The 22,718-nt window shown below is 46.4% G+C and overlaps 1 protein-coding gene across 1 annotated transcript in view; it reads left to right on the forward strand.

Moving 5' to 3' along the window:
• The window catches only part of Dpp6 (dipeptidyl peptidase like 6), a gene marked incomplete in the record, with an annotated part of 754,370 nt that overhangs the window by 421,762 nt on the left and 309,890 nt on the right, over positions 1-22,718 (forward strand). Inside the window, 1 exon segment of the mRNA XM_017801700.1 lies at positions 15,460-15,554. Within this exon segment, the coding sequence (XP_017657189.1) occupies positions 15,460-15,554 (95 nt within the window).

Here is a 22,718-nt window from a genome sequence, read left to right on the forward strand (position 1 = left end):
GCAGAAAGAAGATTTTCTGATTAAGGTTTAGAATAAACAAATGCTTAAATATCTGTTTCTGTTATATTTAATTATGTGTGTTTGTGTGTTGGGGTGGGGGGTGTGCATATGAGTATAGCCATAGAAACCAGCAGTGCCAGATCCCCTGAGGCTGCAGCTACAGGTGACTGTGAGCCACCCAGTGTGGGTGCTGAGAACTGAACTCCCGTCCTGTGGAAGAGCACAACACTCTCAACTGCGGAGCCCCATCTCCAGCTCCCTCAGCATCAATATTTAGGCTGCAGTTTGGGGCCATATCAATTTAGCTAAACCACAATAGTGAGAAAAATAAGTGCATTAAAATCCAACGAAACAATCCACGTGTAAGGTCAGCTGACAGGTTCGACTCTGGGTTGGAGACCACAACACACTTTTTGGAAGACTGTAAAATAGCTTGGTCTATCGGTTGCATATTTTCCTGTCACAGACTGGGAGGCGAGCAGTCCCTTTCTGGCTGCCGCTGATGCCAGTCCTCCAGCTCTTTAATGACCTGAGCACTGCAGAACTGTACATAGAACAGTGAGACTGACGATGAATTTTAAGTGCCAGGTACCGAATGCTTGTCATATGGTAATAACTAGAGGTTGGTAGTGTCCTGACTTTCCGTTTGGAAGTCATTATCACGAACCTTAGACTTTGTTCTTGGAACCCTTGTGGGGATGACTTTTAATCGTATCTCCCTGTCCCCTGTAACATCAAACACCCTTCCCTGTGACCTCATCTCTCTGTCCCTGTGGCATCAAATGCCCTTCCCTGTGTGACATTTTGACACATGATAATTATGGGGACAAGAAACTCTGACAGCGTCTCATAAAGAGACTCACGGGGTGTAATTTGAAGAACCTCCACACCCATTTACTGTTTGCCTCCCTCCGCCTCTGACTCGCCTCTTCCTCCCAGCCTCCTCCCCGTGGTGGCTCTGCAGGGAATTTCACAGGGAAGGTGAATTTGGCAAATCAGTCTGAATACTGTATTAATTTGCTCAAACCACCATGTACTTATTTAACAGATAATTTCACACCTGTCACTCTGCCAGGTGTTAGGAAGCAGTAAGGTGTGGTCTCCTTGAAATCTGTGTGCTGAGGACAGAGCTGAAACACTTGCATGGCCCTGGCATGCCTTGGTGAGTGCGAAACGTGAGGGATGCATTGCCTGGGTGAAGAGAGGCTTGGATTCTGTAGGCAGGAGCAGGGACACCTCACAGTGGGGAGGACCTCTACACTTACCTGGCCAGACAGGGGCAGCGCCTGAGGAAGAGCAGAGGCCTGAAAGGCAATGTTCAGGCTGTTCAAGGGAAGTGGCAGAAATTTAAGACAAGAAGACGGCTCTGGAAAGAACATGAGGGACTGTGAGTAAATGTTTGCTTAAAGAATTTGGCCAACGGAATTCTGCTAAAAGAAGACTTATTATCATTTGGGCTTTTTTTTTTTTTTTTTTTTTTTTTTTGAGAGGATCTCTTTGTAGCCCCAGCTGGCCTGGAACTCACTATGTAGACCAACCTGGCCTTGAACTCACAGAGATCCACCTGCCTCTGCCTCCCAAGTGCTGGGATTAAAGGCGAGCACCACCACACCCGGCCTATTGTTTGTGTGTGTGTGTGTGTGTGCATGTGTGTATACGAGTGTATCGCCTGCATGTATGTAAGTGCACCCATGTTGTGTGTGCAGTGCCCGTGGGGACCAGAAGAGGGCATCAGATCCCCTGGAAGTGGAGTTGCGAACGGTTGTTATCCACCATGTGGGTGCTGGGAATCGAACCCAGGTCCTGTGCCAGAGCAGCCAGTGTTCTTAACCACTGAGCCATCTCTCCAGCCCTGAGAATTAATTTTTGAAAAGATTTAAAACGTAATGTCCTTGTGCGATAATACATTGTATTGGCAGTGTTGTGTGCTGCTGGAGCTCACTGGGAAGCTGGGCTCTGGAAGCAGTGTGGACCCCATTTCAGACCCAAAGTTTGTCTCAGTGTCCTCCAGGCCCCTCGTTTGGGGATGGGCTGGCTCCCCTAACTCTGTGACAGGGAGGGAAGAGAACAGCAAAATTGCCCACAAGAAAAACGCCATGTCCTTGAGAACAGCTGGAAGGTGAACCATTTCCAACACAGGTTACTGTGGTTCATCCCGTGATATAAAAGTGCCGTGGGAAAGAGAACCAGAAGTTCAGCCCAGGGAAGCTCATCCATGGACAGAAAGCTCAAATGGAACTCAGCTGACTGCCTCAGCTTCCCCAGTAGGTTTCTGCCAGCTGCTGTGAGCACCTGATTTAATGGCGTTATCCCTGTCTGTTGCTATTTATTCTTTTACTTGGAATCCTCTCATGAGGGAAAACTTCTCTGCCTGGGACTCTCCCAGGAGCTCCATCGGGCTGCCTCAAGAGGGCTTCCCCAGTCCAGTTCTGCTGGACATTTTGAGCATCTGATTTGATAATGTTTTGCTATGTATGTATATATGTATCTATTTATTCAACTATCTATTTATCTACTGTTCTACTTTGTTTCTCCATCACTGTGACAAAACACTCTGACCACTGCCAACTTGGGGAGGAAAGGGTTTATTTTATCTTATATCTCCCAGGTCACAGTTCATCAGGGAGCCCAAGGTAGGAACTCAGGGCAGGAACCTGGAGGCAGGAGCTGGAGCATAGGCCATGGAGGAATGCTGCTTATTGGCTTGCTCCCTGGCCCCTGCTCAGCCTGCTTTCTTATGCAACACAGGCCCACCTGCCCAGGGGTGGCACCACCCACAGGGGGCTGGGCCCTTCCACATCACTCAACAATCAAGACAATACCCCACAGACATGACCACAAGCCAGTCCTATGGAGGCAATTCCCCAACTGAGACTCCCTCAACCCAGGTGTGTCAAGTTGACCCTAAAGCTATCCAGCATATCGACCTCTTGTATTTGTTTGTTTATTTTTGGCTTGCTAAATACTTAATAAACTCACTCAAAACTGAAAATATGGCTCGTTCACCAGACCATACAGAGCACCATGTGTGCTGTAGAGAACTGAGTCCTATCAAGAGGCTGATGAAGTTTACATGAGGAGGAAGGCCATCAGGGATGCTCCAGGGGCATTGGAAATGAGGACATTGTGATTCCAGATCCTCAAGAAGGGATGGACTGTGGAGAGAGGGGTGCAGAGGAGTCTCCAGTCACGGCTCTCCACATCGCTGACTGGCCTGTGAGTTGCACATGTATGAGAGGATCCTGTTTAGCCAAAGACAAAATGTCTCAGTTGACAGTGGGACCCACTGCACCAGCTGCAGAGCAGGGCTCCTGCTCTGTCAAAGGCAGAAACAAGAGCCAGAAAGTCCGTGTCATCTAGGACGTGATCCCAGTCTACCCAACTAACAAGAACTGAGGACGGCAACCACACCCAGGCAAAGATGAACCGAGTTCGACCGGAATGGAAGAGTCTAGAAGAGGACCGTGCTCGGGGAGTTGGTAAGCGTGAATTCAGTGAAGAAAAACTGCGGCAGAGAAATGAGATGTCTAGGCTGGAAAGGAAACAAAATGGGATTTTATAAATAAAAAATAAAAATGTCAAGATTGAGAAAACTCACCTGTTTGATGTTTGAGTGATCATGACCTCGATGACCCTGATGACAGTCGAGGAGAAATTACCCAAGGTTAGCAAAGCAAAGAGCACCAGGGGCTGGGGAGACAGCTCAGCGGACAGCGTGATCGCTCCACAAGAGTGAGGACCGAGCTCGGGTCCCAGCACCTGCAGAAGTGCTGGGTGGGCGTGGAGACCCGCGGGCCATTGCGGCGCCACAGCCGGTTGGCAGGCGGACTGCCGTGTTGGTGGCTGAGGGTTCGATGGAGAGCGCTTGCCTCGATGAGTAAGGGGGAGTGGTGGAGGAAGACTCCCGACGTTGGCCTCAGGTCCCCACACTGCACGTGCACACATATGCCTGTGCATCTACACACACACGTGCACCCACACAAGTACAAAGTAAAACAGCATCGTGACCCTGGGCTGGGTCTCAAACTCCCCAGTGTGTGTTCAGTTGGAGTACAGAAGGAAAGGAGATGGGGTAAAATGGTACGAAAAATATTTGGCAAAAGTGGTTCTGGGACTGGAGAGATGACTCAGCACTTAAGAGGACTGGCTGCTGTTGCAGAGGACCTGGGTACCTAGGTTCGGTTCCCAGCACCCACATGGGGGAACAACCATCTGTGACTCCAGTTCCAGGGGATCCGACGCCCTCGACGCCCTCTTCTGGTCTCCGCAGGTATTCCACAACGTGGGTGTACTCACATGCAAGCAGTACACCCATACACATAAAATAAAAATGATGAATGGAATATTTGAAGTGGCAAGGTGTGATGGTAGACACGCATTTACAGAGACCAGGTGCTCAGAAACCACCAGAAGAGCCTGCTGGGCCTGTTGAAGCTAAAGACAAGAAGCAGAAGGCATCATCAGCTGCTGGGAAGTGGCTCGTTTGTGGCTGCCTTCACACTGGAAACCAGAAGACTCCAAAATGACAAAAGAGGAGACAAAAATCACCAACTGAGAAATCAACATCCAGATAATCCTTCGAGAATAGAGGTAAAGACATTTTCAGAAGGGGTAAGCAAGCTTGTTGTCAGCAGACCCACACAACCAGAAGCCTGAGAACTTCTTCTAAAGCAAAAAAAAAAAAAAAAAAAAAAACGACACTTTGTGGAGAGCAGGGCCTTTATAAGGGACAGACAGCCCTGGAAATGGATGGCAGGTCATAAATAAAGCGTAAGACGGTTTTAGCTTTATGACTTTTCACCTTAACATATTTTGCAGTGAACAGAAATAGCACTGTCTTGTGGGATACCTGACGTATGTTGGTCTAGGGAGCATGGCAGCTACAGTGACATGCCCATGGACGAGGGCCCAGGGGCTTCACCGAGCTCTACATTTCATAGGAAGTGGTGGGTATAGCATTTATATAGATTTATATATAGCATTCTATAGATGTTTAGGGCCTGGGAAAAGCTAATGTATATATTACAATCCTTAGGACAACTGCTAGACTAGTGCAAGACAATCAGAAAACAGAAGCATTTCAGTGTGGCGCTGTCCTACTGCACATGTGCTTTGTGGCTGTGGTGTCCAAGGGCTTACACAAGTAAATAACGGCCCAGTTCAATGCCCCAGGGTTTCTTCCCTTTTTTTTCTTTCTTTTTAAAAAAAAAAATTGTGTTTTTTATTTATGTGTATATGTGTATGTGGGCACATCTGTGTAGTACCCACAGAAGCCAGAAGAGGGCATTGGTCCCCCTGCAGCCCAGAGTTATAAGTGGTTGTGATTCCCACCCTGGGTGATGGGAAACAAACTTGGGTCCTCTGCATGCACAGCAAGCGCTCTTGATTGCCAAGCCATTTCTCTAGCCCCTGTTTTTTTTCTGGAAGTTAAGATTTCAGAGTTTATATTTAAGTGTTTAATCCTGTTTGAGTTGAGTTTCACATATGTGTGCAGTAATGTCCAGCTTCATTCTTCTGCATATGGATACCCAAGTTTCACAATATCATTGAAGGAACCATCCTTCCTCTGTCAAAGATCAGTTGAGCATAAAGGTGTTTTGTTTTCTGGGATTTCTGTCCTGCTTCACTGGCTGGCTTCACGGTTCATGAATCTCTTCTTTCATTACAGTCACCTTGTAGCAGGTTTTGAAATCGGGGTGTGGTGCATCCAGCGTTGTGCATTTTTGCTTAACATTGTTTTCGCTACTTGGGATTCTTTGTAGTTCCATATGAATTTATGATTTTTTTTTCTGTTTCTATAGAAAATGACATTGGAATTTTGATAGAGACTGCAATAAAGCTGTAGATCACTTTGGGTAGTGTGGACTGAATAATAAAACAATGAAGAATGATAGAACTTGTGAGGAGCAGCTAGTGCTACCCAGAGAGGCAAACTGTTAGCATTAGTACTGCTCTTCAAAAGGATATAAAGTATGAGACCAGAGACCCAGGCCTCACTCAGCCTTCACAAACTAAGAAAGGAGGCCACACTGAAGCAAAAGCAAACAGAAAAAGAAATGCTCCCAGATCTGAAGACTCGGGGTCACAGAGAGGACCAGGAACACAGCCTTGCCAAGGCCCCCAGTTTGTCACCATGTGATCACCCCTCCTTTGCTCAGTCCTGTTTCCCACATTGTCTGCTTTTCATCAAACCTAAGCACAGAATCACATAAGTTTCCCTCTTTGGGTCTTCAATGCTGAAGAGTCCTGTGGCCCATAAAATTCACATTAAATTCATTTGTCTGCTTCTCTCTTGTTAATCTATCTTTTTGCAGATGAGAAATGCTTTCTCCCCTACACTATTTTTTAAATTCTTCAGACTATATCACGTGGACAAATTTCTTCAGTGACTCACATTATTAAAACAGACCTAAGAAACATAAATAGCTCTATATCAACATAAGAATTGAAGTCATTTAAAAACTTTCCCACAAAGAAAACCTTGGGCCCAAATGGTACCATTAATATATTCTATCTTCCTGTCTCAAAAATACCAAAAAAAACAAACAAAAAACAAACAAAAGTTGAAGACATAAATATACAAATCCAGATACCTTTGCTCGGCAAACAGAGCTGGTTTAAAAATTCCCCACTCACTTTATGATGCCAATAATACTGTGACTCCAAAGCAAAGGACAGAAAAGGACCTGAAACCAACATCACTTGTAATTACAGATGCAAAAACCTGAGCAAAATGTCATCAAATCAGAACCAACAAGATTTTAAACATTGTGAGTAATGGGGCTGGTCTGAAGAATGCAAGAATACTTCCACATCTGAAAACAGCTCGCCGTGTTAGTGACAATGTGATGCGACCAGTGTCTGCAGGCAAAGCGTCTTATAATAGTCAGCAACATTTCAGGGTAGAAGTTCCCAGCAATCTAGCAATAGAAGTTCACAGGCTCAAACTTATGAAGTCTATTTATGAAAGACATTATAGCTAATGTCGAGCTCGTGGTGAAATGCCTCTGCTTCCTGCCCAACAGGAGGGACAGAGCAAATGTCTTTTAACACACCTCGCACCTGGCTTTGTGTCTGTGATGCTGACGATGCCAGGCCTGAACAGAAACACTAACAAGCTCTGACAGAAGGAAGTATCTCTGTCCTTACATACATGACCTGACTTTACAAGTGAAAACCCTCTTAGGCATTCTTTTTTTTTTTTTTTGGTCGTTTTGAGACAGGGTCTCCCTGTAGCCCCAGCTGTCCTGAAACTCACTATGTAGACCAGGCTGGCCTTGAACTCACAGAGATCCACCTGCCTCTGCCTCCCAAGTGCTGGGATTAAAGGTGTGCACCACCACGCCTGGCGGCATTCATTTTTTAGAATGAACTAGAACTCAAAAGTACCTTGAGTAATACTGCAGTAATCAAAGTGAATTTTTTTTACACAATAGAAATAACAACCAAATAAGGGTTAGATGATTATTGGGCTAGAGAGATAGCTGAGTGGTCAAGAACACTGGCCGCTCTTGAGAGGACTTGAACTCAGCTCTCAGCACCCACATGGTGGCTCACAACCATCTGTAACTCCAGTTTCAGGGGATGCAATGCCTCTTCTGGCCTCTGTGGGCACCACATGCAGGTGGTACACTTACATACACAGACATAAAACACTCATACACATAAAGTAAAAATAAATAAAAATTTTAAATCAGAGTTAAATGATTATTACGTTTACAATGCCATAAAATGCCAGGAAGTTTGGGGCTGATACATTAGATAATGTTTTAAATCTATATACGGAAAAAGAGTGAAGTTTCCAAGTGGCTCTTAAGAGATGTGAATAAATGAAAATACAAACTTTGTTTGTGGAGTGGAGGAGCCAGCATTCCTTCCTTCCCTCAGTCCCCCGTTGGCTTTCAGATCTACTAGTGTAAAAAGCATTTGTAGCAATACATAATCCAGAATTCACAAATGAGAGTGTGGGGTGTTTGTCTGAGTCTGACCTGCTTTGCTCACTATGATGATCTGCAGTAGCATCAATGGTCAAAGTACAGGATGGATACTTGAAAGAAAGGAGTTGTCTTTATGGAACTTGTCATTATGTACAATGAAAATACATCAACAAAAATATTTTCAAATGCTCCTCAGTAAGAGAAAAAGTAAACTAAAATTTGTAAGAACAGCAACTCTCCTCAAAATGAACCATACGATCACTTCAATAAGGCCCAGGTCCAAAGTACTTTTTTCAACAAGATTATTTTAAAATTTGCATGGATGATCAAAGGACCTAGATTGGCCAATACAGCTTGGAAAAAACAAAATGGAGTTCCAGGCTTCATATGACTTGACTCAAGGCTTACTAGAAAGCTATGGAAACCAGCACAAGGTCGTGTTGACAGAGGAACAGATGCAGGTCATGGGATCTGGTGGAGAACTACATGTGAAGCCCACATGTACATATGCAACTGCTTTCTGACAAGCAAACCAGTTCTTTCATATGAGGAAAAAAGGGAGTCTTTCCAAGCAAGTGCTAGAGCATTAAATGAGATCTGACCAGAAAAAAAGAAAGCACGTGAACGTTGCAGACTGCACAAAGGTCCATCGTAGGCCTTGTGGACAGAGACAACACCATTAAACGTCTGAAAGTAAAAGAATGTGTTTGAGATTTTACCATAGGTAAACATTTCTTGAGCTACAAAAGGGAAAACCATAAAAGAAAAGTCAATAAAATGAATTTCATTAAAACTAAAAGCATTTTACTCTTCCAAAGATGTCATTGAGAAAATTAAAAGGAGAGCCACACTCTGGTAAACAACTTTTAAAAGCATATATGTAATAGAAAGCTGGATCCAGAGTATATAAAAAGCTCAGGCATAAAACAATTTTATATGGACAGTGTATTTGAACAGATGTTTCATTACAAACCAACAAAATAGCTGATAGTCCATTAAAAAACAGCAAGCATTTCAAAACATCATCCAAATGTATAAAAACCGCTATGAGCTATGACACCCTGCCAGAGCAGTCATTGTAAACGCAGGTGAGGAATCTGGGTGTGTGCAACTCTTAGGTGGTTGCTGGTGTGAAATCAAAAGAATAGAGCTGCTTTGGAAAGCCATTAGATAGTTGGATTGTTGAATATAATTCATCAGTTTCCAGCTGCAGTATTTACACAGGAGAAATGGAAACGCATGTCCACACAGACTGGAACATAAATGTTCATGGCACTATACATATTAGCCCACCCCTGGCCAGATAGACATCAATGTGCGGATCTCATTACATGGAAGTTGAGGTCTACCATACAACATACAGGTGGTGAGTCGTCAGCATGCCACAGCACAGTATGTCTCACACACATGCCATGTGAAAGGATGCAAACATGAGAAAATATACAGTTCTGTTTTTAAGAAATTCCAGGGGCTGGAGAGATGGCTCAGCAATTAAGAGCACTGGCTGCTCTTCTAGAGGACCTGGGTTCAGGTCCCAGCACCAAGACCACATGGTTCCCAACCACCTGTACCTGTAGCTCCAGAGGATATGATGCCCTCTTCTGGCTTTCATGGACACTGCACTCACAGCACACACACACACACACACACACACACACACTCATCACACACATCACACACACACACGCATACACGCACACACACTCATCACACACACGCATGCACACACACACGCATACATGCACGCACACACACTCATCACACACATCACACACACACGCATACACGCACACACACTCATCACACACACGCATGCACACACACACGCATACACGCATGCACACACACTCATCACACACATCACACACACACACGCATACACGCACGCACACACACTCATCACACACATCACACACACACGCATACACGCACGCACACACACTCATCACACACATCACACACACACGCATACACGCACGCACACACACTCATCACACACATCACACACACACACACACACACACACACATTTTTTAAAAGATTTGTTACCCAATCCTATGAAGTTCCGGGGGAGCTGTGCAGGGGGCCAGCTCATCGGTACCCACACAAAACAGCCACATCACATCCCATGCACACAAATGTTGCCAGTGAAACTTTTGTAGTCACATGACTTACTACTCAAATTGTCCTGAAACAGTTACATGTGTAAATAAAAAATATTCAATCCAGGTCTGGAGAGATGGTTCAGCAGTTAAGAGCACTGGCCGCTCTTGCAGAGGACCCAGGTTTGATTCCCAGCACCCACATGATACGTAACAGCCATCCATAACTCCAGTTCCAGGGGATCTGATACCCTCTTCTGACCTCCTTGGGCATTGCATGACACAGGTACACTTACATACATGCAGGCAATACAGTGATACACATAAAATAAAAATAATGAATATTAAAAAAATTCAGTCCCTGCCTCACACCACATACACAAGTCCTTTCCAGTAAAATAAAGCTTCACTTTTATTTATTTTTTATGTGTGTGAGTGCTTTGCCTACATGTGTGTAAGTGCACCTGTATCACGCAATGCCAGTGGAGATCAGAAGACGGCATCAGATCCCCTGAAACTGGACTTACAGCTGGTTGTGAGCTGCCGTGTGTGTGTGTGCTGGGAGTTGAACCTGGGTCCTCTGCAAAAGCAGCCAGTGCTCTTAACCACTGAGCCATCTCTCCAGCTCTTAAACCTTCATTTTTGAAAGGAAAAACCAAAAATCTTCAGGAAACATGCAGGAGAATATCATGATCTTATAATACAACAGGATTTTGTTTTATTAGCGTATATCGATTATACATAATAATGAATTTAATGGCACTTTCATAATGTATGTGATGCATTTTGATCATACTCAGTCCCATCACCCCATCTTCTCTCTTCCCACTCCTCCTGACCGCCTTCTTCCCAGGGAGTCCCCTTCTGCCCTTATGTCTCTGCTTGTCTATTTGTGGGACCCAATGAATGTAACTAGGATTGCTTTTGTGTTTGGTGGGGTTTGTTTGTTCGAGACAGAGTCTCCATCCAAGATTGGCCTCAACCTCACTATGCAGCCTAGGATGACTGGATTTTTGATACTCCTGCCTCCACCTCCTGAGTGCTAGGATCACAGGTATACAACAAGCTTGGTTTATGCAGTACTGGGCATTGAACCCAGGTCCTCACGTATGCTAGGCAGTCACTCTACCAACTGAACTACAGCCCCAACCTATTAAAGGAATTCTTAAATGGCACACATCCAAAACTAACAATAAGGCTGGGTGTGATGGCACATTTTATCCCAGCACTCAGGAAGCAGAGGCAGGCAGATCTCCGAGTTTGAGACCAGCCTGGTTTACCATAGAGAGTTCCAGGTGGCCCCAGAGGCCCCACTACAACTAGATGGTAAGACCCTATTGCTTAAGACACAACACGCTTTGGTTTCAGGGCATGGAGATATCAAGGTCTGAGCTGATGGCTTCCTCCCAGCTGACCAGCTTTGCAGTGCCCAAAGTTGCTATACAGGCTAAGGGAGAAAAGTAGTTAATGGTCTTGCCCAGCTGTGAACCCTGTGAGCTCCAACACCAACCCACCCGGCAAGACACAGCCATTGGTGCAATAATGATGTGACTGTTACGTGGGTAACAAGCCACTTTCTGGTTGGATTTGAGGCCCATTCCACAGGAGAGAGTCCATGTCTAGAACTGTGAACCGGTCAAAATCTCAGGACTAGGGAGGTCATAGGCCCAACGGAGGAATCTACCATGGTGGTTTTGCTAAACAATCATGTTGACAAATGGCTTCCTAAATGTTTAGATGGATACCCATACATCAGTGCTATCTCAAGCTTGGTCAGAGAAAGGACTGTTGAGTCATTAGTCCTAAGCAGCACATCTCTATCACCCCTTCCAAGACTCAGGGAACATCACAGAACAGGGAGTGGGAAAAATGTAAGAGCCAGAGGATGGGGAGAAGTCTTGTGAAATGCCACGCTCTGCACATGACACAGCCACTGTGTTCATGAATGCACAGCCGCCATAGTTGCCTGCACACAACCTGCATAAGTCAGTCAGCATTCCAGCACACAGGCGGGGTGTGGGGCTCGTGACCCCCAATCCCTAACTGAGGAGCTATTGACAGTTGATGACAGCTAAGCTAGGGGAGAGTCAGTTTTCTTAATGGTAGGTTGCCTATGCTCCCGTGGATGATCCACGCCCGTGTGCATGTGGACAGCACTAACCGAACTCAGTGGGTTGTATATTTTTTAAACAGATGGCACGAAGTTGGGAAGGCGATGTCGGGGAGTCTAGGAGGAGTTAGAGGGAAGAGTTGGAGGTGTATATGATCAAAATACATTGTACACATGAAGAAAGTAAAAATTAAAAAGGAAATGTGCTATAGCCAGGTGAAGAGGATCTGAGACCTGGGAACACTTGCATGTTACCCATGCCATGCCACTCTCAAAAATAGCTCACCAAGCCATGGTCCCCTCCCATGAGATGTAACAGTGTCACCTTCGTGGCAGTATGGACTCCCAGTCCCAGGAGGGACGATCGGAGTGGACTGTGCTGGATCAGGTGCTCACCCACTGTTGAAGATTAATGCATCTATCGACGCTTGCCGGAGAACTTTCCTTATGCAGCAGATGGTGATTGACACAGAAACTTACGGCTTTCTGATGTGTGGGGAGGAAAGGGCCGCAGAGCTCTTGTCTCTGAGCAGGACGTCTCTTTCGGGCTTCTGGAGCTGCAGGAGTCATTGCAGAGGAGGAGGCGGAGAGATTATGGGAGGTGGTGGATGACCATGGCGGGGTAGGGGGACAGAGTTCTCCAGACAGCTAGTCAGTTACCCGTGTGAACTCACAGCAATGGTCATAGCATGCACAAGTCCTATGTAAGCTCCAGTAGATGAATTCACACCGGAGAACATTTGGGAATTCAAGTGAGACACTATAGGCTTTATTATCCAGAGAGAGTGCATTCAATTGGGGGGGGGGATGTAGGGAGGTGTGGATGGGTGAGAGGACATAAATGTCATCAAATTATATTGTATGGAAATCACAAAAATTCAATAAAAATGCTAAAAAAAATAGCTCACCAAGATATGCATTCTCATGCCCCAGGACATGTCATTTCTGTACCTATGTGCCCACAGGAAAACAAGACGTACATACTTGTCCTAAAAGATGTAATGGTGAAATGCGTGTGGTCGTTTGTGATGGTGAACAGCGCTGGCTGGTGCCCATTGTGACACACGCAGCCTTAGGTAGTGGACATCGGTGAAAACTAAGAGCCCAACGCAGCAGCGACTGGCCTCAGAAACAGGACAGAAATGAGTGAGAACCTCTTGCCATCACATTAAACTCAGATGCAAGTCAAATGGGGGAGGGGAGGAGCTCAGTGGCAGACCACTTGCCTAGCATGTGTGAGTCCCTGGCTTCTTCCCAGGGCTGGGGAAAAAGGCAAACCCAAACAAGGTGTCATTCAGGAATCCATAAATGGGCTGCAGAGATGGCTCAGCAGTTAAGAGCATTTGCTACTCTTGCAGGGGGCTGCTTTTCCAGTTCCCAGCACACACCTGCATGAAAATCCAGCTCCAGGGAATCCTAATCCCTCTTCTGGCCTCAGCAGGCACCCTCACACATGCACACACACACACACACACACACACACACACACACACACACACTCTGCGGTGGTTTGAATGAGAATGTCTCTCATGGTTTCAAGTTTCTGAACACTTTGTCCCAAGTTGGTGGTGCTATAAACAGAGGTTTAGGAGGTGGGCCTTGCTGGAGGAAACACACCACTGGGGGCCTTGAGAGTTCATAGCCACGGCCCATTTCCAGTCTGTCTCCTCTTGCCTGTGTCTGCTTGAAGATGTGAGCTCTCAGCTTTCTGCTCCAGCCACCTCCTGCCACACCTCCCTGTCATGACAGACTCATCCCTCTGGAACCATAAGGCCAATACACTTTCCTTCTATAGGTTCCTTGGGTCCGGGTGTTTCATCACAGCAGCAGGAAGGAACTAATACACACACATAAGTAAAAATGCAGTAAAACTCACTCACTGTGAACTAAAGACTTGAGGGAGATGAAGCCTTTTTTATGATTTTCTTATTCAACTGATAAACCTCCCCCTAAGAGCTTCCCTTGGGTAAAATTTTAAGATTTGTTACATAGGAAGACTCCGCTGGGATGACACCAGGAGGTGAAAGTATCATGGTGACTTTGCTCTGAAGGAGAAAATTAGGATGTTTTTGATTTGTCCCTGAAAATATTGGGAGGATAGCAAAAGCAGATGGCGTCACGTGACCGATGGCCTCACCTCAGACCAGACCCCCGGTGCAATTTAGAAATGTACAAGCCATTGCGTTAGAACCGTGGAGATGGTCACAATCTCTGACGACAGTTTCCTTTCCCTCATAAATGCTATAATAACTTCACCCTTGGCTTAATCCCATCTACACAGTTCTTTCCAGTTATCTGTTTACTGTCCATTGACACGGCACCATCTTCGCTTGGGAATGTGTGCTCTGTCTCTCCAGCCACAATCCCACGCCCTTCAGAACCTGTTCCTGCATCCCCACCCATGTCCAGATTTGTATCCACATGCTTACCCTTTACCCTGTGATTTATTATTGTATGTATGTGAGCACAGTTGTGTGTGTACGTGTGTGGTGCATATGTGTGAGCACACACGTAGAAGGCAGGTGGTCATCCTCAGATATCATTCCTTACATGTCAGTCTTCTCTGGTTTTTTGTGACTGGGTCCCTCAGTAAGCTGGAGCTCCCCGAAGCAGGCTAGGCTGGCTGGTCAGTGAGCCCCAGAAATCCTCCTGTCTCTGTCTCTGCCTTCCCAACGCTGGGATAAGACACATGCCACCACACCTGGTTGTGTAAGTGGGCGCTGGGGATCGAGCTCAGGCCCTCGCGTTTTCACAGAAAGCATTTTACATTTCGGAACCATCTCCACAGTCCCTAGTTACTCATTTTCTCAGGGGACAATTGGAATTCTGAAAACAGCAGAGTGGTTGGCTGTGGTTACAGATCCCAAAGATAGTCGTGGTGGCGAAACTGGGGACCCCTCCAGGAGTCACGCGAGGGCTGTGGGTAAAAAGGAAGTGGCTGGCAGGGCGTGGGGAGGTCTGGCGAATGGCGCTCACACACTCACTTGCAAAGCCCCACATGCAGGACACTGTCCTTTGTTACCAACCCCCACTCCCCTGCTGCAGCTCATCCATCCGATCTTGCCCACTTCTATGTGCTGCTCAAAAAAACCGTGTATCCCAAGACTCCACCCCATGCTGTGCTGTCTGAGTGGCTAAGGAAAACTCAGACAAGCATCCCACTGTGCTGCACTGAGTAGAGCCAGTGTAGACACTGCGTTTAAATGGCCTCTTACTAAAAAGAATTACCCAACTCATCTCACACACATCCACCAAACACCAAGGCTGATTTTTTGACAGCTCATGTTTCTTTTCTATTTCTTTCTTATAGATAAAGAATTCATCTACAGAGAACGGAAAGGGTCCGTGATACTGAGGAACGTTGAAACAAATAATTCTACGGTACTAATAGAAGGGAAAAAGATTGTAAGTACGCTGTCTAATGACCAGGATGATTTCAGGGTTTTTTTTTTTTTTTCCCTCTTGCAAGTCAATAAAGCAGAAAATGACTTTAGGTTTCAACTTTCGGCATAGCCAGGAGAAGCGGTAAACCTGTCACAGCACCAGCTGAGTAGGGGAAGAGGACATGAAATTGAAACCACGCTAATTTAATAAGACGAAAGCTCACTTTCTTTGGCGTCTGGGAAATGCCTCCCTCTGCAGGTGTTGTATATCAAGTATAATTGAAAGATAAAGTCCTAAGGCTTTTACACATTTACAGAACAATAGCAGTAATACCTACAGAACACTTCAGGAGAACTTGCTCAATCTTATTTAAGGGGAAAAAAAGCCTCCATCTGCATAGGGAATATTAACTTAGGCACCGTAACTGTACCCAGGGATATTAAGTGATGGTTGCATTTTAAAATAAGTGCTGAACATGCCACCTTCTCATCTGGGAAAACTTATTTTCCCTGACACTTAAATGACATTAAGATTTTGGATTTGTGTATGAAGATATTAGAAACATTGACGTTACGCACCAGAAATCGCAGAAAGCAAATTAACTTGGTTTCTTTGTTTATAATACACTCTTGCTCAGTGATAGACGGGCTTTATCAAGTCTGGGAATGGATCATTTTCTTGTCTGATAAACTGGGGAATTCAGAGGAGGAGAGCAAGGTTAAATGTGTAAGAATCAAGAACTGAGATTCTGAGGCACTCGTAATAAAGCAGCTATGGCATGAGTCAGATGAACGAATCTTAAGACTCCTGTAATCCGGGTAAGAAGACCCGTAGAAAAGGTCAGTGGGCTCCAGAGCAGGCCAGCTGCCAGACGAGCCTGAGTCCTGCTGATAAGGGAATATTGGGGTGTCTCTGAAAGTGACGGAGCCTTCCTCTGTTGTGCTTAGCTTGAGAGACTAGGGTCCTGGAAACTCAACACCCACCAAAGCCACCGCAAGCCAGAGGCTTTGGGTTTTCAAGTTCTTGTCTCGAGAATTCATGGATCACAGAGGGTGAGCTTTAGAAAGGAGGGTTTTATTATAGGGAGCTTAGGGGAGAGAAAGAAGGCAGACTCCTGTACAGCAGCCAGCGTCTCCGGGAGTGGGGTTGCATTAAGCCTCAGTGCTCTAAAGCTAATTAATCTTTAGTGGGTGGAGGAAGACGGGGAGGTGAGCTGATCGGTGCAGTTCCCATTCCAGGTGCCCAGGTCCCTCAAGGTTCTGGTCATGTCTTCAGCATGTCTTCCAGAGAACAGAGTACTCCTTTAGGGAGAAGAGATGGGGCAAAAAACAGAAGCCCTTTCCTGGCATTTCCAGCCCCTATGGCAGAACCAGAGACAGTTTTGGCTTAGACATTTCTATCATCTCTGGTCTCAGGCAAGGGTAAACGTACTGGGAGGCCCAAGCACATTTCCAGCTCTTGGCCAAGAAAGAAACTGGTCACTTTTCTTCTGAGGTCTTTTTGCCTAAACCTCTTGAGCAATTTCTGTCCTGTTCTCATCACGACAGGATGAGCTGGACAGGAGCTCCGTCCAGTGGAAGAAATAGTGGCTCCCTCATCAGGTCGCCCCATCTTGGCCCCAGAAAAAGGCCTCTCCACGTTTCCCCCTGAGAGATGCTCAACTGGCCATTTGCACTTTTCTGGTGTGTTTCTTTCTGCTATGAGGATCCCTTTGTTTTTAAAAATTAGGCTCGGCCTCAATGAACTCTGCCCCTTATCTAACCACTGGTGCAAGGACCATCTGGCCCTGCAGCCTGAGGAATCACTGCTAGGACCATTGCAGAGTTGAACCAGCTCATATTCTCTATAGAGGACCCAGGAGAAGCCATGCACCTGAGTCCTTGCATGAAAAGGTCGTCTTGAGCACTATTAGTCCCTTAGGAAAAGTTGACCCAACTCACTTACAAAGTTTTTAAATGTTTTAAAAGTTTAATCAAGGGGAGAAAATACTCTGTTGCTGAGGGTGCAAACAACACAGGGTCAAGATGTGCCCAGGAGGATGTCAGTTTAGTCCAAGCAGGGTGCTTAGGACGCCTGTGTGGAACCAGGAGCCATAGACCATCCTCTGTTCCTAAAGCCAGCAGCTTATAACATGTAGTGTTTCATCTGAGGCTGTGTTAGCCACACAGTGAGAACTCACCATAGATACATACAGATCTTCACTGCACACATTAGCTGGCTTAATCCATTTACCACAGCCTTTATTGCCCCGAAATGTCACAAATGTACTCATTTACAAATGTTTATTGGACACTCAACATGTGCAACCTAATCAATGGATAATTTTTCACTCAAAGACACATTTAAATGCCACCAGAAACAGAATTTTTTTAAAAGGAACTCAGAGTAAGTGTCACTTAGAGGCCTGCACTGCAATTCAGATGCAGAAACTCTGGATTTCAGTTTTTTCTGAGTCATTTAGTTGCTTTAAATGTTTGTGCTGCCATTTCCTCATTTCCAACCTAGTGCTAATTTCTCCTGCCGGCCCGGTACACACATCCACTGTGATACTCGGGACCAGGGTACGTGCACACCCTCGGTCTCCTGGAGAAAGTGAGGCAGGGTTCCAAAGAGGCCAGAGTGTGTAAGATCAAGGGCTACCTGCAGGGCGGGGTTCCCGGGACGGAATCCAAGGAACCACGTTCCCAAGGACCACATTCTGTTCTGTCTTCTGCCTTTGCCAGTTTTCTTGCTGTGGCCAAAAAACCCGACAAGAAGCAACTGAAGGGAGAGATTCGGGCTCAAGGTTTGAGGGGACAGAGTCGATTGTGATGGGAGGCACAGGGGCAAGCAGTGGTTGGCTCTGTGGTGGCTGTAACTTGCTTATTCATGTCTCAGTGGATCCGGAAACAAAGAGCAGAGCTGGAAATGGAGCCAGCCTAGAACCCCCAAGGTCCACAGCCTCCAGGAAGGCCCCACCTCCCAAACCAGCACCACCAGCCAGACACCCAGCACACAGGAGCCCGTGAGAGTCATTTCACGTCTGAACAGTAGCCCCTTCTCTTGGCCGACTGGACGGCTTCTTCTCATCTGATTTCCAGAAACTCTGAGCTCATTTAAGTAATAAAGGCAACCTGAGACCCCTGTGAGGCTAACTGTAATTTTCAGGTTGGTCAATAAAACAACCCCAAACAGTAGAGATATAGAAGTTCTGAGTTCTGCAGAACTATAATGTGCCCTGCAATCTCTAAAGTCACCTCCTTTCCCTAGCCAGTGGAAAAAGAGCATTTATACATAGAGTCTCTTGCATCTAGCCTCCCTTGGCATGTGATGACCAGGTAGGAGGAGATGCAGCACTATACCGATTGGTACAGCCGAGGTCACTGTCTGCAGGGCTGATGCAGATCTCAAGCTGGCTGTGTCGTATCTCCCCCACTCAAAATAGTCTTGATGGAAAGCCTTAATTCAGTCATTGCATTAGTTACTTGTCTTGTTGCTGTGACAAAATGCCAGCAAAACCAGCTCAAGGAAGGGAGGTTTAATTTGGCTTACTGTGTGAAGGAACATCATCTGTCACAGAGAGGGAGGCCAGGCTCGTGAGGCAGCTGGTGACCCTAGGCCACAGTCAGAAAGCTGAGGTCAGTGCTCGGCTCACCTTCTCCAGTCCAGAAGCCCAGCCCAGGGTGGTGCTGCCTGCTTCAACCAACCTCACCTAGATAGTGCCTAACGGGCATGCCCAGAGACTGAATCCATGGTCATTCAAAATCCTGCCAAGTCCATGAGCAATGTTAGTTACTGCAGATCAACCCCTTGTTAGCTTGACCCGAACATGTCTCTTTTAAGCTATCACCTTCTCTCCTTCATCCCCATAGGCCCATGACCATCTCGTAATGCAAGATGTATTCAGTCCAACTTCAAATCTATCATGGGATTTAACAGTTTCAACACTTTAAAAATATTTTATTTATTATTTTTATTTTATGTGAATGACTGTATTGCCTGCATGTATGTAAGGGCACCTATAGCATGCAATGCCTGCAGATGTCAGAAGAGGGCATCGGATCCCCTGGAACTGGAGTAATGGGCAGTTGTTAGCCACCATGTTAGCTGGGGATTGAACCCAGGTCCTCTGCAAGAGCAGTCAGTACTCTTAACTGCTGAGCCGTCTCTCCAGTCTCCAGCTCCAAGACTACTGAAAAATCTAAAGTTTTACTGGAAGCTTCAGTTGTCACCCACACACCTGGGAAGAGGGAACCGCAATTGGGGAATTTCCTCTATTGGACTGACCTGTGGCCAGGTCTGTGGGGCATTTTCTTGATTGTTGAGTGATGTGGGAGGGCCCAACCCACTGTGGCTGGTGCCACCCTGGTCAGGTGGGCCTGGGTTATATAAGAAGGTAGGCTGAGCACAAGCCAGGGGAGCAAGCCAGTAAGCAGCGTTCCTCCATGGCCTGTGCTCCAGCTCCTGCCTCCAGGTTCCTGCCCTGAGTTCCTGCCCTGGCTTCCCTTGATGATGGACTGTGAACTGTGAGCCAAACAAACGCTTTCCTCCCCAAGTTGGTTTTAGTCTGTTGTTCTTGTCACAGCAATAGAAAACTAGGATGGAAGTCCAAGTCTCATCTGAGACTAAGGCAATGTCTTAACTTCTATAAAGTAAAAAGCAAGTCGCATACTTCCACTCCAGTGACAGAGTAAAGGTTCCCATTCCAAAAGGTAAAAATGGAAACATAGCAAGAAAAGATTGGACCAAAGCACAGCTGCAACCCAGCAGGGAAAACATCCTGTGGCTCTTTGTCCAGCATCTGGGGCTTTATTAGGGGAGTCATTAACACTGCGTAGAGTACGGTGGGGATTGGAAGAGAGAGAAAGGTAACATTCAGTTCTGTTAGACAAAGTGGAGTTCCTACTTTTAAAGGTTTCTGAGGGAGGGGAGCGGTCCCACATCACAAGACTGCAGCCTGTTAACAGTGACCCTGTGCTCGGAGCCTGCAGTCGGGTTGTCTCTGATTCCAAGGATTCAGAAAGAAGGGAGAGGATTGGGTCCTTCCTGACTATGGGGCACAACAGGTGTGTCTTGTCAGCTCCTTGTGGCAGATCAAAGGGTAGAGAGGCTGCAGGGGGTGTGGCCAGATCTGTGAGGCCACAGCATCTATGATCTAACTCTTGTAATGCACATACCCCGTGCCCTTCTTGCTACTGGCTCACTGTGACCTTCGGTTGTGTGGGTGTTGAGGAGGAAGCCAGGAAACACATTGCCATGAAAAGATCCATGCGTTTAGAGTCACTGGGGGAAACAATCTAAACAGGACGCTGGCTTATAATAACAAAAATATCTGGAACTTAGAAGATGAGATGAAGAAGGGTGACTCATGATGTAGCCGTTAAAGTAACAGACATCAGACACTGTGGTGATGTGCAAAGGATTTATGATGCATGTAAAATGACAGGAGAATACGACAGAATGGGTACACCCCAGCTGCTGATGGTGGACATCGTCTCTGTATGGGACAAAAACAGGAACGTGGCTCATCCTAGAGAGTGGCAAAACTGTGCGTTATTTTGGAATGCACAGCCATTTATTCAGTAATTTTAGTCAGATTTCTAAGACCTTTAGTCCTCTGTTTCAAAGAGATGAGCCTGACTGACTTCTTCCTACACTGACAACAGAAGGGCGGCGCCTGGTTCCTGGAAGTTCTCAAGGGGAAAATGAGCTCTTTAAGAAAGAGCTCTCAGGGCTGGAGAGATGGCTCAGTGGTTAGGAGCACCGGCTGCTCTTGCAGTGGTTTGATTCCCAGCACACACGTGGTGGCTGACAACTGTTACTCCAGTTCCAGGGGATCTGTCACCCTCTTCTGATCTCTGCAGCACTGCGTGACAGGGGCGCACTTACATACATGCAGGCAGTACACTCATACACATAGAGAAAATAAGAATGCTATAAATAAATAAAAGGAAAGCACTCTTGTTCTTGTTATGCTTATGCTGCTTCCTCACTTGGTCCTGTTTCCACTACCAATTTACTTGTGCTAATTGTTTATTTTAGTCACTAAATTAACATTTAAATGAAAAGCATTTTTGTCTCTCTAATTTACAACCCCTTTTGATTTTATATAATTATTAGACATAGGATTTGAATTTTATCTGGGTCTCTGCAGATTATTAATTCATTGACTGTTCACAAGGGGGGTATCAAGAGGCAGCTGTCGGCAGATCTGCTCCAAAGTCAGGAGCTGCAGACTTCCTGGAGACTCTGGCTGAGGCCGGTCCCTTTGTATTTACTTCCTCCAGTGAGCTGGGGTGGATATTCGACCTTCGTTCACATCATTAACATTCACTCGTCTCACTTTAATTAATTCACCAAGGGCTTCGTGCACTCCCGTCCACTCTGCCCTGTGAGGCGACAAGCTTAAAAGAATGAAGGCCATGCCCTTTGCCTCTTACTCTTTTCTGGACCCTGAGCCCAGGGTATGTTTGCCCCGTGGAGCAAAGGAAGCTGTGGCGGGCCTCGTCCCAGGAGGGAGATGGGCAGCCCTGGGGCTGCTACTGCCCTGAGCTCGCCGTGCCAATGTCACGTGTGATGGACAAGCGGTGTCTGGTGACGGCGGCCCTGCACAGCCTGCAGGCAGCCTCTGATCTGATGCTGGGTCTCACTTAGCATGGAAGTAAACTCCTGAAATAGCCTTGTCCTTGCCATCAGAGTGACCCTGGCAGCTTGAGCTGCCTCTGAAATGTTTTACTTGGTCACAGACTGGTTTATACAAATTTGAAATCCAGATTTCTAGAGACCTGGCAGTCATATCTCATTGTCTCCCAGATAGAAAAAATCTGGCTGGACCTGGTTCTGCAGCCTCCTGGACAGGAATGGAGCTGGCCAGTCTGGCCCACGGTTCTCTCACTCTCGACTCCTGGTCAGCTGGACCAAGTTCAGACTCTCTGTAGTTGAGAAACAGAAGGATGGTGTGGACACTCCATCCTTTGTTTATGGTAGTGCAAGAGTCCTGGAACACACTTTCTGCCCCCAGCTCTGCATCTGCTTCCAGGATCCTTGGATGGTCTCTGCCTTTGTCCCTCCGATGCGCTCTCCCTCTCTCTCTCCCTCTCTCTCTCCCTCTCTCTCCCTCTCCCCCTCCCTCTCCCCTCCCTCTCCCCCTCTCTCCCTCCCTCCCATCCACACACGTACTGTCCACACACACAAGTGCTCTCTCTC

Source organism: Nannospalax galili, unplaced genomic scaffold (assembly GCF_000622305.1).
Source record: "Nannospalax galili isolate Female #2095 unplaced genomic scaffold, S.galili_v1.0 scaffold302, whole genome shotgun sequence".
In the NCBI taxonomy this organism is placed as follows: domain Eukaryota; kingdom Metazoa; phylum Chordata; class Mammalia; order Rodentia; family Spalacidae; genus Nannospalax; species Nannospalax galili.